The sequence below is a fragment of the Alligator mississippiensis genome, chromosome 4 (genome assembly GCF_030867095.1).
Source record: "Alligator mississippiensis isolate rAllMis1 chromosome 4, rAllMis1, whole genome shotgun sequence".
Taxonomy (NCBI): Eukaryota; Metazoa; Chordata; order Crocodylia; family Alligatoridae; genus Alligator; species Alligator mississippiensis.
The window spans coordinates 48,992,433-49,010,144 of record NC_081827.1 but is presented as its reverse complement, the minus strand read 5'-3'; the positions used below and the strand labels follow the sequence as shown (position 1 = coordinate 49,010,144).

General features: G+C 44.4%; 1 protein-coding gene across 9 annotated transcripts in view; it reads left to right on the top strand.

The window, feature by feature from the left end:
• ST7 (suppression of tumorigenicity 7) overlaps positions 1-17,712 on the top strand; it is a 216,341-nt gene that overhangs the window by 123,584 nt on the left and 75,045 nt on the right. For 6 of the 9 annotated variants that reach the window (XM_059725946.1, XM_019492154.2, XM_019492151.2 and 3 more), the window contains 4 exons: positions 2,663-2,717; positions 3,505-3,647; positions 6,945-7,020; positions 9,148-9,302. In XM_059725946.1, coding sequence (XP_059581929.1) covers positions 2,663-2,717; positions 3,505-3,647; positions 6,945-7,020; positions 9,148-9,302 — 429 coding nt within the window. The remainder of the gene's footprint in view (positions 1-2,662; positions 2,718-3,504; positions 3,648-6,944; positions 7,021-9,147; positions 9,303-17,712) is intronic. The other 3 variants (XM_019492163.2, XM_014601074.3, XM_006272852.4) reach the window with 1 other exon arrangement.

The following is a 17,712-nucleotide window of genomic DNA, read 5'->3' as shown; positions in this document are numbered from 1 at the left end:
CTATGGTAGAGTTTATTAGTTTACTGCAGCCTAATACGGCTGCACGTATAGAAGCAGAGACTTTATTGTGGTACTAATTAGGTAGCTCCTCAGTAAATGTCTTGTGTAGGTGCGCTCACTGTTAACTATTTCTGTTTGCAGTCAGAATAACCAGAACATTTAATTACACATCTGACATTAGCTCATTGCCATCATCATTTAGACATAGAATAAAATAGGTCATAAGTCCTAATGGCCTTCAGGGTATCATGGCTAAGACACATGAGTTCCTGTAATCCATGCTCCCAACAGAATGATGTAGTTGGTGTTGTGTCCGGCTGCCCTTGATTACCCAGTCCATTTCCAACTGGCTGGACTGGATGTAACCTTCAGCATGAGGGCAGAGCAAGGCTTGAATTCATGCTTCACAGATATGCTGTAAATGCTCTGCTGTGTCACTTTGTACATGGATATGGAAGCATTTATTTGTTCATGGTGTTGTTTTCATTGCAGCAAGGTGCAGTATTTTGGTACTAGAATATAATACTGACATCAATTAATTTTTTTTTTCAAAAAGAGAAATTGTTTTTTGCACCTTCCAGTGCATTTATGTTTACTTTCTTTTTTTCCAAGAGAGTTTACTTTCTTTTTTTCCTTGTTCACCTGACTTTCCTTAGAAGTCCAGATGTGTTGGATTTCAGCTATGTAAAATAAAGCAGAAATCCACTACTCCATAACCATATTCATATCTGAGTGCTTCTGCTATTATTTGTCACACCTCACTTGGGCTCTGGGCCAAGGAAGATCTCTCTGAATCTTAAAGAAAGGACACCAGCAAGGAAACAAGTAAAGACTTAATATCATCTTGCTGCTTTGAGGGGCCCACTTCCCTGATCTGGAAGAGGTCAACATTAGGGATGTGAAAGTTAAACTATTAATCATTTAATCAATAAGCCCAGTGGTAATCAGTTAGCTTACCAGTTATTGTTTAATGTGGTGCAGGGAGCAGTCTGGAAGGTGGGGAAGGGAAACCACATAGTGTCTCAGCAGGAATGGGAAGGTGGCAGGGCATGTGGGAGGGAGGGGGAAGGAAGGGGGATCTAGTACCCATAGCCTATGAGTTTAAGGAGGAAAACAGCAGGTGGCCTAATGACTTGATATTTACATCCTTAGTCAGCACAGAATTTGATGCGGAGAATTCTTTACCTATGGTTTTTTCCTTACCAGACTTGTTATTCTTGCCATAACAAGTCATAAAATGCCTTCTTTGTGCTATCTAATATATGAACTGATCCTCCGAGAACCTACTACTCCCTGTGATGAGTTCACACATAGCCACATGAGAAAATTTTTCTCCCTGCCCTTTTACCCCCCACCTGATAAGCCTGTAATATAGCAGAGGCGGAAAGACTTGGTCATGAAAAAAGAGCACTGCTCAACTCCCATTCTGTATATTATATATACTTCTTACTGTGACATGATGAGTGTCATGGGACTGTATTAATCCTCAGGTCTATGTTATAAGGTGTCTAAATTTAGGTATGTTGTTGACTTATCATCCCACTGTAGTTTTTTTCAGTGATATCTTGCTGAATGATATATTGTCTTTGAAACTCCCTTGCAGAAAATTTCCAGGTTAACATTTTCTAATGGAAAGTAGCCTGACCAAATGTCTGAGACACCACACTGCTGGCAAAATGAAGTATGATGAATTATTTCAGTGACTCATATCATTTTGTACAATGAAAGGTAGCAAAGCAACTTGCTACCATCCCTGAATCTTTGGTTATAAATGTTGAAAATGACACCAGCATCAAGCCCATTATATAAATCAGGAATAACTTCACTGTAGTCAAGGGAATTATTCTGGTGTAAGACTTGTGTGAGTGAAATCAGAATCCGGCTTTTGTATGTGGAGATTTTAGGAATTCATTTTACAAATCCTGTAAACTCTGATCTAAATTAAGTTATTGTTATACATTTTCTGGTATGCCCCTTTCCTGTGAGATGGATTTGGATATGGGTGGACAGAAATTTTCTTTTAATTTTATTTTTATATGAGGACCAAGCTGTATGAAACTTTTTTTCAAGCTCCCAAGCCTTTGACACTAGCTTTCCTCTGCCAATAATCCTAGCATTCCTTCTCAGTCCTGGGGTGATTGGTGCCCATGGTTTTTTTCTGTCCTTCAGAAACTGAGGAGGAATTGAATCAGGCAAGTATAGTCAAGAATCTTACAATATTAACAAGACAGTGAAGTTTTCTTGTAGAAAGAACAAAGCTACAAGACCAAGTTAATTCTAGGTTTTTCAACACACTAATCCCAGATCTGATCCCACTCACTTCACGTTATGGTAAAAGTGAATCCTGGCACTAGTCAGAATTATCTTTTTAATTTGACACTTAGAGCTTCATTAAGAGTCTGTTTTGTATGATATCATTTGTTAACAATAAATTATAATGAAATTATTGTTTGAAAGGGATAAGAGGCAGGAAATCAAGCTGCAGATAAATTGACCTATTGATTGAAAAATCAAAAATTGACCTTTTGATTTTTATGTTTGGATTCATGGGAAATAAAAGCTGACTTGTTATAGAATAATTGATGTGTCTGCTAAAGTTAAATATTCAGTTGTAATTTTGCTACAATTTATTAATATGTGTTTTTGCTTATCATTGTGACAGAATGCAAAGTCTGGCGAAATCCATTAAACCTTTTCAGAGGAGCTGAGTATAACCGGTAGGTGTTTTGCCATGCAGATATAGTATTAGATTAGGAACTGCTACTTCATTTGTTCAGTAAGAGTTGTGGATACCATAGAAAATAACTTTTGAAGTTAAAGGCAGACATTAGATTCTCCTCCCCTGCCCACCACAAAGCTTTTTATTCTTGTATCTTACGAACTTACAAGTTCATTGGCCCACTTTAAGCACCTGTAAAGTACCAAAATAACCTCCCTGCCAAATCAGGACTAAATAGAGTTAATTGCCATTCAAGCTACATGTGTAAACAGGTGTGCTGCACCTGTTTTGATGCAAGTCATGCCTGGGACAGTCAGACCCTGGATAATACCAGGATTTGTTTTTAGCCTGAATGGAATGTAGTTATGCCCCAAGTTTTCAACCTGCATTATCTATTTTCTAAATGTTTATGAATGGGAAGGAATTTAAATCCATTTTCATGAGTTCATTTACATTGTTAGAGCAGCTACAAGTTTTTAACATATCCGATATTTCTTAACAGCAAGTTCAAATTGATTGTAGCTGAGTACCTAGTCATGTAGGGTTTTTCTGATACGAGTATGTACTTTTCCGATTGGTTCTTTTCACAATACCAATTAACCTATGTATAATCTCCTAGTATTTTGTATTTGATATTATAGTAACGGTAATGTAATGTCGGGAGCAATTATACATTAATTGCGAGTGGGTTTAGATGAGCTAGTAGGTCAATTCCATGTCTAACTTCTAGCATTCTCCTTTTTCTGTAAATGTATCATTTCATCTAATTTGTTGGTACTTTGCAGGTATACATGGGTGACAGGAAGAGAACCTTTGACTTACTATGATATGAATCTTTCAGCACAGGATCATCAAACGTTCTTTACATGTGACACGGATCACTTACGACCTGCAGATGCCAGTAAGCAAATGAACTCCTGCCAGGAGGGTAATGGAAGTTTTAGACTTGGGTTAACAATGACATTTGTCCCATATGATCAGCTCTCTGAGGCCTCTGGCACACATTACTGTTATGGTATGATTAAGGTATTAATTGTGCCATAAATAGTCATTGTTCTACACATACAGCAAATTCATGGCAGCATAAAGTGGCAAACCAGCCATAAAGATAGACCACAAAATATGCTGAACATTTTTGTAGCTCATTTGTATGGTGCCATAGACCCAGGACTGAGGCCAATAGTCAGGTAATTGTTAGCCCTGGGTCTGCAACTTGCCCCAAGGCTGTCCAGGGCTGGGGAAACAAACAGCTGATTACCCTACTTCTATGGGGCTGAGGGCCAATAATCAGCTGATTGTCAGCCCTGGGCCTGGGTCTTGAACTGGACACAGGGCTGTCCCAGGTCTGGAACCACCTCTGGGCTGCTGGCAGCCTTGGGTCAGGGACACAGCTGCCTCCTCTCCAGTTTCAGCTGGGAGAAGTTCTGCAGTGGTATGAGCTTAGGATGGAGCATAAACTTTCTCTGATCCTAACCACATCATTGTTTTAATATCTCCCAGGAGCCTGAGATTAATCAACAAAGTCAAATATATGATCGCACCTCAGTGGTTCACCCTATGGGTAAAATAGGGGACTAGGTGAGTTAGATTATCAGGGTTTGCAATTTTCACAAGGAACTATTTAGTTATGAGGAATGTATGGCTTGAGAAAAAAATTGCTGTATTTTGTATTTTTCACTAAAACCACTCAAAAGGAGCTCAAGCATCCCTACTTCAAGCAGTGGGTTCTGACACACACGGCAGTAATACAAGTTCATTTATTAACTGATACAGTGTGGCAAGTTCATAGAATCATCAGAAAGTAGGGCTGGAAGGATCCTTGCATCTAGTCCAGCTCCCTGCTCAAGGCAGGATCATCCCTGACTAAACCACCTTAGCCAAGTGCCTGTCCAACCTGCTCTTGAAAATTGACAGAGATGGAGATACCACAGCCTGTCTAGTCAAGCATTTTTTCCATTGCTTGACTGTCTTCATAGTCAGAAAGTTCCTCCTAATCTCCAACCTAAATTTCCCCAGCTGCAGTTTGAGACCATTGCTCCTAGCCTTGTCTCCTGTGACCACAGAGAAAAGCCCATCACCATCCTCTTTATAGTGCCTTTCAAATCAACCCTCAGTCTTCTCTTCTCCTAATTAAATAACCCAGTTCTTTCAGCCTTTCCTCATAAATCATACTTTCCAGTTCCCTAATGATTTTTGTTGCTGTCCATATCCCTAATGATTTTTGTTCTGTCCATATCCTTCTTGAAATATGGGACCCAAAACTGGACACAGTGCTCCTGGTAAGGCCTCACTAATGCTTAATAGAGTAGAAGAATCATCTCCTCTGATTTGCAAGTGACACTCCTGTTAATACAAGCCAGGATGCTATTGGGTTTTTTTTGCAACAAGAGCACACTCTTGGCTCATATGCAGTTTATGATCTACTGTAACCCCCAGGTCCTCCTCTACAATACTGCACCCTAGCCAGTCATTGCCCAGACTGTATCTGTGCAACCAGTTATTCCATCCCATGTGCAGGACTTTATTTTTGTTCTTGTTGAATTTCATGATTGATCTTAGACCATTTCTCTAAACTGTCCAGGTCATTCTGGATCCTAGCCGTTTGCTCCAGAATGTTTGCAACTCTGCTTACTTGGTGTTATCTGCAGATAGTTGCTAAGTGTATACTCAGTCCTGTTGTCCAGATCTCTGATGGAGATGTTAAAAAATAGTGGACATAGGACAAACCTCCTATGCTGAGGAACCACCCTCCCCTGAACTAGGCTTTGAGCCATTGATGACTACTCATTGAGCACAATGATCCAATCATTTATGTATCCACATGACAGTGCTTTCATCTTGTCTGTATTTCCTTAACTTATTAGGGATAATGTCATAAGAGACATGGTTAGAAGCCTGCTAATGTCAAGATAGATCATATCCACTGCTCTCCCCACATCCACAGAACCTATTACCTTATTGTAGAAGGAAATCAAGTTGGTCAGGCATGGCTTTCTTTGTGTGAATTCATGCTGGATGTTCCTGATCACCTTGTTTTCTCCAGGTACTTTGAAATAAATTCCTTGAGAACCATGATCTTTCCAGGTATGGAGATCAGATTGACTGCTCTGTAATTCTCAGGATTTTCCTTCTTCCCTTTCTTAAATATGGGTGCTGTATCTGCCCTTTACCAATATAGGATCTCACCCAACCTCCATGTGTTCTCAAAGAAGATAGCTAGTAGTTCTGAAATTACCTCATTCAGTTTCTTCAGTATCCCCACTGATTTGAAAGCATTTAGCTCCTCTAAATAATCCCTTACCTGTTCTTCTGCTACTCTAGGCTGTTTGTCTCTTTCCCTGTCTTTGCTGCCAAATGCACTTATCATCTGGTAGCTTCCCCTGTTTGTGAAGACTGAAGTAAAAAAGGCTTTAAATACTTCATTCTTCTCTGCATCACCCATAATTGCCTTCTACATTCTGTAAGGGACATATGGTTTCTTAGCTCTTTCTCTTCTGAAATATTTGTAGAATCCTTTTTTATTGCCTTCTATGTCCCTTGCCAATTGCATCTCAGATTGTGCCTTGGCTTTCCCAATTTTTTCCGTGCATGCGATGCAATTGTACATGCTCAGGATCCCATATGGCTTTCACTTTATATGAACCTATAACCATGTAACTGAAGTAAAAAAAGTGAACACTTCTTTGGTTCACTGAAAATCAAACTTTAGGGAAACACAGAAGCTGAAAATTTATAATAAGCTTTGGTATAAGATATTAGTTGTATTAAATATTTCTTGGTTAATGCATTTAATAATATATTGCATCCATGTAACATCTCGGATAATACTCGCTTGAAGCAGTGGCAAGGGAGTTAGTACAGGTAATTGATCCCTCTCCCCTAGTATTTTTCTAAGCATTAGGGTCCTACCTTGCAAGGAAAAAAGAGTCCTTGTGTTTTCTCCCTCCCATTGTTACAGCTGTGTAGCTCAGTTCATGAACAACTCTTGGCTAGATTAATTGGTGAAAAAAGGTTTAATTAAATGAAAGAATAAACATGGGGATTGAGGAGAGCAACATAATAAATTGATTATGTGTCTTCTGAGTGACTGTCTAAATTTCCTGGTTTGTGAAATGTTCCACAGTGAGTCCAACTGAAAGCAATTTATCTAGTTATTGTTGTGCAGTTAATTCTCCTTGTTCATTCTGTAACGATATGCCTCTGTTTGCTTTGTTTTATTACATAGTTATGCAGAAAGCGTGGAGAGAAAGAAACCCCCAAGCCAGAATTTCTGCAGCACATGAAGCCTTGGAATTGAATGAGTGAGTGACACCAACATTGGAATTATTTCCTGATATTTAACAGTCAATTGGATAATAGTTTAGGACAGTAATTTTTGCCACAGAAATATTTATTCATAATAATAGAACTGTCAAAGAAAGACCTGATGCTGGCAGGAAAGACAGAACTGTATACTGTAGTTGTAGTAGACACTTATCAATATATATCGATACTACTGTAGGTTGAAAACTCCCTGATGGTTTTCCCAAAACCTAGTCATATTCTCCTTTATTTTTTAGGTGCAGTATAGGCCCTTTGGCCTTTGCTCTGAAGGCTGTTTCACTGTTAATCTTCCCATTGATTCAGTGGTCCGTAAATTAGTTCCTACTTTAGCCTGGTTAAATGAGTTTCCAGGCTAGTGCAGTCTGTTTGAGGGCAAAGGGGAGTAGGGAATAGGGAGGTACACACAGTGATACCCTGTTGGATTCCTAAGCAATGACTGTCTTCAACCTATGCGTTGTGGCTTGTGTCTGACTGACACACTGAGCTATGGATTTCACTTTTCAGTCTACTGTTAATGGTATTTCCTCTACTTTCTCTTAGCTATGGTTCTTTCTCATTTTTTTTCTAACTGACTATTGAATGAATGTAAAATACTTTTAAGTGCTTGGGAGTCTATGGCTATATCCTGTATTTCTTTTTCTTGTGGGAATTGCTCTTTTTGTTTTCCTTCAATATAGTAACATTTAATTTAATGTCAAGGTTATCTGAAAGAAAATGCTAACAGTAACAACACTGGAAGTTCTCATGTCTATTTACTTGTTATTGTGAGGCCAGAGTTGAGACCATCTAGTATGGTACCTTCTTTCATGAATGGCTTCCCTAGCTTCAGTGAAACAACTCTAGTAGTATAACTCTACTCTTGATAAATAAGGAGGTGGACTCTGACAACTAATGTTAGAGGTGTACCAATACATCTGTGCCAATACAATATGGGACCAATAAAAAAGAAAATTGACATTATCAGCAATCAGCTTTTTTTGATTGATGTGGCTGATAATGTCACCAATAAATGCCGCATGCACATGCGCAGCCACAGTTCAGCACACAGGCGGCCAGAAGCACAGCCCGGCAGCATGGAGAATAGCAACTGGCTGGTAAGTCTGTTGTGGTGCAAGGAGCAGGGGGCAGACTAAGGCTGCTGCAGTGAGGGCAGGAGTGGGGCTGGTGCTGGGGCTGGGGCAGGCACTTCATAGCTGGGACATGGTGGAGCATGGGACAGAGCCATGGGCAGCTCATCTGGGGGATATGGGGAGGGGAGGGGAGGCAGCTTCTGCCACTGCATGCACCCCAGGAGGGCATGGGGGTCATGTACCCCCCAGATCTGTGCATGGGGTGAGGGTGGGCTGCTGCTACAGACTTGGGCTGGGGACAGTGCCTGGCTCTTCTCAGTGTGGGGGTTGGCCTGGGGCTGTGCTTGGGGCAGATGGCAGAGGCACTGGGAGGGTGGCTGCAGGGTGGGCCGCAGCCACCACAACATTTTCCATAGTCCCCCTGTAGCAGTGCTGCCTCCACCCACCCCGCGTGCAGCCTGGCTCAGTCCCCCCTCCGGGAAAAGGCTGGGACCACCCCTGACACCAGCCCACAGTGGCAGCCCACCCTTGCCCTGCACACAGATCTGGGGGGCACACACCCTTCATGCTTTCCTGGGGTGTGTGCAATGGTGGGAGCTGCCTCATACCCTGGATGAGCCATGGCTTCGTCCCACACCCTGCCCCACCCCAGCTGTGCAGCACCTGCCCCTGCCCTGTTGCCATCCCCGCTCCCTCCCTCGCTGCAGGAGCCTCAATCTGCCCCCTATGCTCCTTCCTCCCACCTTGCCTCTTCCCCCACAATAGGCTTATCAACCAGACGCTGCCTGGCTGCATATCGGCAATTGGATTGACATGGCGCATTAAAAATCGGTCATCGATATTGGCCCAAAAAAATCTCTATCAGTGCACCCCTAACTAATGTATTTACTTTATGCAGCTTTATCAAGAACAAGACACAATCTCTTATTCATCTGATATGCCCTTGTGTGTCTGGATTGCTTTGTGTTTGATAATGACAAAGTGAATTCATTTTCTCATGGTTTTTTTGTTTTTTGTTGGTGATCTCATTGACAGGTGTGCCACTGCTTACATTCTCTTGGCTGAAGAAGAAGCAACAACTATTGTGGAAGCAGAGAAGCTGTTTAAGCAGGCTTTGAAAGCAGGAGAAGGCTGTTACAGACGTAGTCAGCAATTACAGCACCATGGAGCTCAGTATGAAGCTCAACATAGTAAGAGCATTTCTTCAGTCCACCTGGAAGCCTCCTCTTTAAACTAGACTTTTTTCCATTTCCTTACACATTGTGTAGTTATTTACTCCTCTACAAAATGAAAGTAAACAAAATCCCTCACTTTGTACAGGTATAAATGACTATACTAGGTGCAAGGCAACAGAGAATCAGACCCACCGTCTTTCATGGTAGATGGAATTTGATCCCGCAGGTTCTGACTATTTATGTTTTATGTCTATTTTTTTGCCTGCTGTTATCTCTACCTCGGCAGTGATAGGAGTAAAGTATGGTAAGTCATCATTAGTTGTCCCTTCTCAGAGTCACAGTAGGAAGTCAGCAACACTTGCAATGCTAGTATGATCACTACGGCCTAAATTTTCAAAAGCGTTTAGTGAATTTAGTGTCTTGTGTAAAACACTTTACATATTTCCTGACGTTCAGGAAGTACAGGACAACCTTCTTTGGGAAAAGCAGTCCCCTTTAAGGTGTCTCAACTTGGGCATCCAAAATAGCTAGCAATTTTGAAGGGTTAGACTGATATTGTTGCTGGTTACTACGTGAGTAATAAAGCTGGGGTGCGGGCAAGAAACTTTGTCTAGAAGGAATAAATGTTTGTGAGCGGTATCTATTTCTTATCCTGTGCATCAGCTGTAAGATTTGCTTCATGCCACCTGTAAAATAAACTTTGGATTTTAAAGCTATGTAGACCTGTTCACCAGGGTCATATTGATACTGTTAGAATAAATACAAGGCTGTTTCAGAAATTAATGGCAAAATGGCTGTCCACACTGTGTATCCGCAGCAAAGTGGGAAACCTACGCAGCAGTGTGGAACAGTGTTGGTAGTATTGTTGAACAAAGTCATAGTTTCATAGTAGCTAGGGTCAGGAGGGACCTGAACAGATCATCTAGCCTGACCCCCTGCCACAGGCAGGAATGAATGCTGGGTTCACAAGACCCCAGACAGGTGATCATCCAACCTCCTCTTGAATTTGCCCAAGGTAGGTGCAAGGACCACTTCCCTGGAAAGTTGGTTCCAGATTTTAGCCACCCTAACTGTAAAATATTGCCTTCTGATCTCTAACCTAAACCTATTCTCCATTGGCTTATTACCGTTGTTCTTCGTCACCCCAGGTGCTGCTGGGGAGAAAAGGGCCCTACCTATTTGCTGTTGATCTCCCTTGATGAGCTTGTAGGCAGCCACCAGGTCCCCCTTCAGACTCCTCTTCCTGAGGCTGAACAGGTTCTGGTCCCTCAGTCTCTCCTCATAGGGCCTGTCCTGCTGCTCTCTCACCAAGCAGGTAGTCCTCCTCTGAACCCTCTCCAGGCTGGCCACATCCCTTTTGAAGTGCAGCGCCCAGAACTGGATGCAGTACTCCAACTGTGGCCTGACCAAAGTCTCATAGAGGGGGAGTATCACCTCTCTGGACCAGCTTGAGATGCATCTTTGGATGCATGACAAGGTATGGCTGGCCTTACTGGCTGTGGTCTGGCATTGGCGGCTCATGTTCATCTTGGAGTCAATAATGACTCTAAGATCCCTTTCTGCCTCTGTGCTTTCAAGAGGGAAACTCCCCAGCCTGTATGTATGCTGTGGTTTCCTTCTCCCAAGGTGCAGCACCCTGCATTTATCTACATTGAACCCCATCCTATTCTCATCTGCCCACTTTTGTAGTCTGTCTAAATCTAGTTGCAGCCTCTCTCTCCCTTCAAGTGTGTCCACCTTGCCCCACATCCTAGTGTCATCAGCAAACTTGGACAGCGTGCTTTCCACCCCCTCATCCAAGTCGCTGATGAAGATGTTAAACAGTGTGGGCCCAAGGACCAAGCCCTTGGGTACCCCACTGCTCACATCTCGCCAGGTTGAGTACAACCTGTCCACCACTACTCTCTGGGTGTGCCCCATCAGCCAATTTTTTACTCATCCAACTGTGTAGGCATCAATGCCACAGTCGCTTAATTTATTGATGAGGATGGGGTGAGAGACAGTGTCAAAGGCCTCCTTAAAATGTAGAAAGACTACGTCCACGGTGACACCATCATCCAAGGATTTAGTTACTTGGTCATAAAAGCAATCAGGTTGGTCAGGCAGGACCTGCCTTTGATGAACCCATGCTGATTGCCCCTGAGCATGATCTCCCCTGAAGGCTCCACACAGATGTGCTTCTTGATGATTCTCTCCAAGATCTTCCTGAGTACTGAGGTGAAGCTTACAGGGCTATAATTACTTGGGTCCTCCTTCCTCCCTTTCTTGAAAATTGGGACCATATTAGCCAGTTTCCAATCCCCCGGCACCTGGCCAGATGACCACGAATGCTCATACAGCCAGGCCAAGGGCTCCGTGATAACCCCTGCCAGATCCCTCAACACCCTTGGGTGGAGGGCATCTGGACCTGCAGATTTAAAAATGTCTAGCTGTTCCAGAAGATCCCTAACTACATCTCTACTGACTGAACACCTGACAGAGCTATCCCTGAGATTGTCCCTAACTCTGGTAGGTGGGATATCCCGGTCCCTGTTCAAGAAAACAGAGGCAAATAAACTGTTAAAAATATCAGCTCTCTTGTCTGGCTTAGCCACAAGATTACCGTTTGCATCTTGCAGGGGCCCTACATTGCCTGGTGCCCTCTTCTTGCTCCCAATGTACTTGAAAAAGGACTTTTTATTGCCCTTAATCCTGGACGCTAGCCTGAGTTCCATCTCTGCCTTGGCCTTCCTAATAGCCCCCCTACGCTCATGGGCTGAGGAGGAGAACTCCTCCCTTCCACTGGTTGTATGCCCTGCTTTTAGTCCTCAGGCATTGCTGAATGCCCTTGCTGAGCCAAGGGGGTTTCTGAACACTCTTACCCACCTTGCTTCTCTCAGGGACTGTTATCCTTTGGGCCTGGAGGATCGCCCCCTTAAGGTACGACCATCCCTCGTGGGCTCCCATCTCCTCTACCTTCTGGGCCCTCAGTACCTCCCCCACTAGTCTCCTAAGCTCATTGAAGTTGGCCCTTCTGAAGTCAAGGGCTTCAGCTTTGGTGTAAGCCCTTGACCCGGCATTGGATAGTGAAATCCAGCAGGTGATGATTGCTATTGCCCAGGTCGTCATGGACCTGCAGTCCCCTCACCAGGTCATCCCCCATGGCCAGGACCAGGCCCAGCAAGGCATTACCCCTACTGGGGCTGTGCACTTCCTGGATAAGGTGAAGGTCCTGTAATACAGCCAGGAACCTACGCGAGCGGTCAGACCTGGCTGTCTGCTCCTCCTAGCAAATGTCTGGGTAGTTTAGGTCACCCATGACAATAACATCCCTTGACCTAACTGCCTCCATAAGCTGACTGGAGAAGTCCTGGTCCAGCTTTTCCCCCTAGTTGAGTGGTCTGTAGTAGACACCGTAAGGTCCCTTTCGCCATGCCCCCCTTGTAGTTTGACCCATAGTGTCTTTGCCCAACCCTCCTCTAACCTGAAGCTAATCCTTGATGATGTGAGGCGCTCTTTGACATAGAGCGCAACCCCCCCCCACCTTTCCTCTCTGTCCTGTCTCTTCTATATAGGGTGTATCCCCGAATGCCCGCCGCCCAGTCATAGGTAGGGTCCCTCCACTCATCATTTAAGACTGTAGAGAAGTGATATGGCCCCAGAATATGTCATCGCACACAAAATATTTTTATTTAGAAATTGCTGTTAGTTTCTGAAATGCCTTCGTACTCTGAAAAATGTCCTGATGTGGTAGTACAAAAACAAAATAAAATGAAAAAAACAATTGGAGTAACATGGAGCATTTATCTACACTTTGTAAAATAAAGTTATGTTAAAAATGTATTTAACTTCAGTAAGGCTGTAAGTTGATCTGTCAGAAATAGAATATTTCTTAGTTGCTTCATATACCTAGCAATGCATAAAATAAATTGCTGCCACCAACAATAAATGTTCTATCCTACAATGCCACATGCATAGGCTGTTTCTGTCCTATGAATGTCTGTCCCAAGCAAAGCAAAAAAACTGAAAAAGAATATGAATACAAATACTAACATATTAGGGCATGTTTTGGTTCCTTAGGACCCAAACTCACATAATTGGAAGATTGAATTTCAACTTGGCTCACAGTGGAATTTTCTGTAGAGCTCTCCCAACTTTGGTTCCAAACACATGAAATAGGAAGTTGCTTAAAGCTTCTGATATAAAATAATATCCTTACTAGATATAATATAAAAAAATAATATCCTTAATATTATTGCTATTATCTAAAATAATATTTAGGATGATACTTATTCAATGCTTTGTTAATTTTTTGAGAAAATGGGAATTTACAGTACCCAAGCTCTCCAAGCATTTTCAGACTTAAGAAGATTTATCATTGCCTATGAAACCTTTGCTCAGCTCCCTGGTGTATCCATCCTGTACACTGAAGTTCTACAAAAAATAGTCAGGTACTTAAAGATTGAGACCTAAGGTATGTACACAAGGGAGCTCAATTAATGTTGTCCAGGCAACCGTGTCTCATATTTCTTAATTTTTGAGTGCTTGACTTTTACAGCCCCAAATAGACTGTGTTCAGGGGTCTGGCAGTTGCTCAGTGGGCAGGAACAGTCAGTCTCCTCTCTCATTTCTCTTTGTCCACCCGTGCTTCTCCACCACAAGTGAGGAAAGTCCTAGTTCCTTTTCCCATGTGCTGCCCCCAAGGTAGGAAGGTCAGAATTATGCTGACCATATGCTGGGTTTGTCATGCTTCTTGAGGATGACTGTGCACAGCTTGGATCTGAGTGATGGGTCTGGAAGGAGAGCACAGCCCAGCCACCCTTCCACTTAAATTGTTCTGGGGGTTCTAGGCTCCCAGGGCTTTTAGTTTCTGCTGGTACTGCTACACTGCTAGTGGCATTCACTCAGTCTTAGAATCTTCGGGTTCATTTATTATTTTATCAGGCTGCCAAAATGTTTGTGAAGGAAAGGACTATGTCAGTGTTTTATGCATTTCTAGGAATATGAAACAACTAAGAAACATTCTATTTCTGGCAGATGAACTATTTCTGCCTTATTGAAGTTTAAATACATTTTTAACATAACTTTATTCAAATGACGGAGGCCTGAGAGCTTTGTACAGAAAAGATCATAAGAACCGTTACAAGGGGAAGTGTTAAAAGTTAAGATTCTATATTACAAAGGTGCACTGATACATCGGTTCATATCATATTAGCACCAATAAAAGGAAAATTTACATTATTAGCAATCAGGTGTTTTAGCTGATGTGGCTGATTAATGTTGCCAATAAATGCATTAATGTTGCTGCATGCATGTGCGCAGCCACAGCTTGTACGTGGCCATGAGTGCAGCCTGGCAGCTTGGAGAGCAGTGTCTGGCTGGTAAGTCTGTGCGGGGGGCAGATCGAGGTCCCTGCAGTGAGGGAGGGATTGGGGCTTGGCAGGGGTGGGGGTAGGCACTGCCTAGCCTGGGTGAGGCAGGGTGCAGGGTGGATCTGGCAGCTCATCTGTGGGGGGAAGCAGGGAGGCAAATGTGGCTCCTACCACTTTGTGCACTCCCAGGGGAGGCATGGTGGGCATGTGCCCCCCCCAGATCTGTACACAGGGCAAGGGCAGGCTGCCTGCTGTGCACTTGTGGTCAAGGCTGATTCAGCCACTTTCTAGCGACTGCACTCAGGCTGGGTGGTGTGGGGCTGGAGGTGGCAGTGCTGGTAGGGGGAGCTTCCGGCTCTGTCCCATGCCTTGCCCTGCCCTAGCTGGGCATCACCTGCCCCTGCTCCAGGCCCACTCCATCGATCTGCCCCCCCCCCCCCCCAATTTCCCTTCCCCCCAACAGACTTACCAGCTGGACACTGCTCTCCAAGCTGCCAGGCTGCATATTGGCAATTAGATCAGTATCAGCTGATGTGGCTGGTCAATAATCAGCCACTAGTATTGGCCCAAAAAACCTTTATCAGTGCATCCCTACTATATTAGCTTCCTTTTTGATACAGTAAACATGTGGAACAGCTCACCCTCATTTTTTTAAAAAGCCATATAAACATTAGGACACTCAGCTCCCCATGAGCGACCAGGATGCTCACCTGGTCAAGCTGTTTAACGCAGCTGGGGCAATAATAGCTATCTAACCAAACTGGAATGTAGTAATTCAAATGCTGGCAGTGACTGGCTACCTATCTACCTAATATTGCCAGATGAGCCAAAGAATTTTTGGGAAACTTTCTAATCTTCTGAGGTCAAACTTGCTAATATGTGATATCAATGGGCTTGCTACAGTTACACGTTGTAGATTTTTTTTATTTTTTTTTTATACAAAAACTAGGAAAGGACATACAACCAAATTTAGCTTTTTCGGTCACAAGAAAAGGTCAACATATCTCATTTTTCCCAATCTTTAAACTATGGATAAGCGTTCCTTACCTCACAGAAATATTATAAAGCTTAATACATCAATAAGTGAAACACTGAAGGCCTTGCACCATTTCTTAAAATCTGTGATGGCTGTAAAACATGTGGGACCTTTGCTTGGGGGTTAATTTTAGGGCAACTGTCAATCCTCTGGATCACAGTATATACATAAGAGTCAGTGTGCCTGATGAATCCACTTGTATGGAGTCCTGCAACCATCATACTGAGACCTTCAATGCATACACCTAGGCAAGGGTATGATGGAGTGGAGGCTACCCAAAACCTATCATCCCCCCTTTAGACTGTTGTACAGAATCCAGAGGCCAGATTCAGTCCAAATGTTCAGTGCTTCAATGGTTGTAGCTTCTGCCAGAAAGCAACAGAACTGCTGCTGACTGCCTAACTCAGGGTTGGGCAATTATTTGGGCTGGAGGGCCACTCAGTGAGTTTTAGTGAACTGTAGTGGGCCAGGCGGGGGAGGTGGTGCTGACCCAGCTGGCATGTTGGGGCAGGTGCTGACGTGGCTGGTGGGAATTGGTGCTAGACCAGTTCGGAGGCGGGGAGGAAGCAATTTGTTCTATCCACCCCTGAGCTGTCTGCCCTGAACCCACCTCCAGGGGCACTAGACAGAGTGGGAGAACAGGCAGGGTCTCCATGGAGATTGGCCTGGGACCCCAGTGGGCAGGGCGTGCTCAGCCGGGTGGATGGAATAGGGCCATGGGTAAACAGGGAGTGAGTGGTATCCAGGAATGAGATGGGTGGGCAGGGCTGAGGCTGGGGCTGGGATCATGGGATGGTGTGACAGTGCGGGGCCAGGGCCTGGGGCAGAGCCGTGATCTCCTCCCCCCACAGTTCTGCGATAGACACTGCTCCCTGCTTGCCCATGGCCCCATCTCATCTGCCTGGACGAGAGCACCCTTGCCCACTGGGGTCTGAGGCCTGTCTCCATGGAGACCTTACCTGGCCTCTCTGTCCAGCACCCCCAGCAGTGGTTGTGGATCCAACTGGCAGTGGCAGCCAGGCAGAGAGTCTGGATGCTACATCTCCTTCACCCTGCTGTGTACCTGGATGTGGCAGGACTGGCTGCACGTGCCATGGCCCGAGATGCCCACTGTGCCTGGGCCAGGTGGTGCTGAGGGATCTGCCATGAGCTAAATGAAATCCCTTGGAGGGACAGATTTCGTCCATGGGCTGTGTTTGTCGACCCCTGGCCAAATGAACAATGGCACGCATCTGTCAGGGTGATGTCTCTTAGCCTTTCTCCAACCAAGGAGTACCCCCAAAGCAGTGGGAGCTAGGGTTTTGAGGCATGCTATATTCACCTTACTCTGGAGTTTGCAGCATTGTGATATTTTATAGGAGCTACCCTGCCAGTAGCCCCACCATGTTGCCACCAGGCTCTCTAGTTGGATGTGGTTTACCAAACATACCCAGAACTAGAATACAAAATATGCATTACTCAGTTTTTTAGGGCTTTTATTAATCTTTTGGCATGGAAAGATATAAGAATGTTACAGGTTTCCCTTGATTTACGTGGTACATGCGTTCCTGTAAAACTGCACATAAATTGAATTTGCAGAAAGGGAACCCAGTTTACAATGTAAGAAATAGTGATACATTCCCACGGTTATGAGAGAGGGAGGTAGTAAGGCTGGGTCTAGGGATGGGATGAGGAGAGGGGAGCAGCTCAGCCCGTCGGCCACTCCCAGGGCTGCAGCAGGGAGCAAAGCAGAGGAAACCATGAGTGGGTGCAGGGCAGGGGTTATGTGCACCCTGGGAGGGCTGGAAGCTGGGGGGCTGTGCTGGGCTCTTCTTGGGGGGCGTGTGCCCCCAGATCAGCGCGCAGGAGGAGAGCAGGCTGTCGCTGCAGGCTGGGGCTGGCAGCGGAACTGGGTTCTTCCTGATGCTCGTGGTGGGCCACGACAATGGGTGAGGGGCTGCTGCCACCCCAAAATTCACCGTAGCGCCCCCCTCCCCCCCCAAACCTGCCCTTGCAGTGCCGCTGCCAAGTGCCAGGAAGAGCAGCCTGCAGCAGCAGC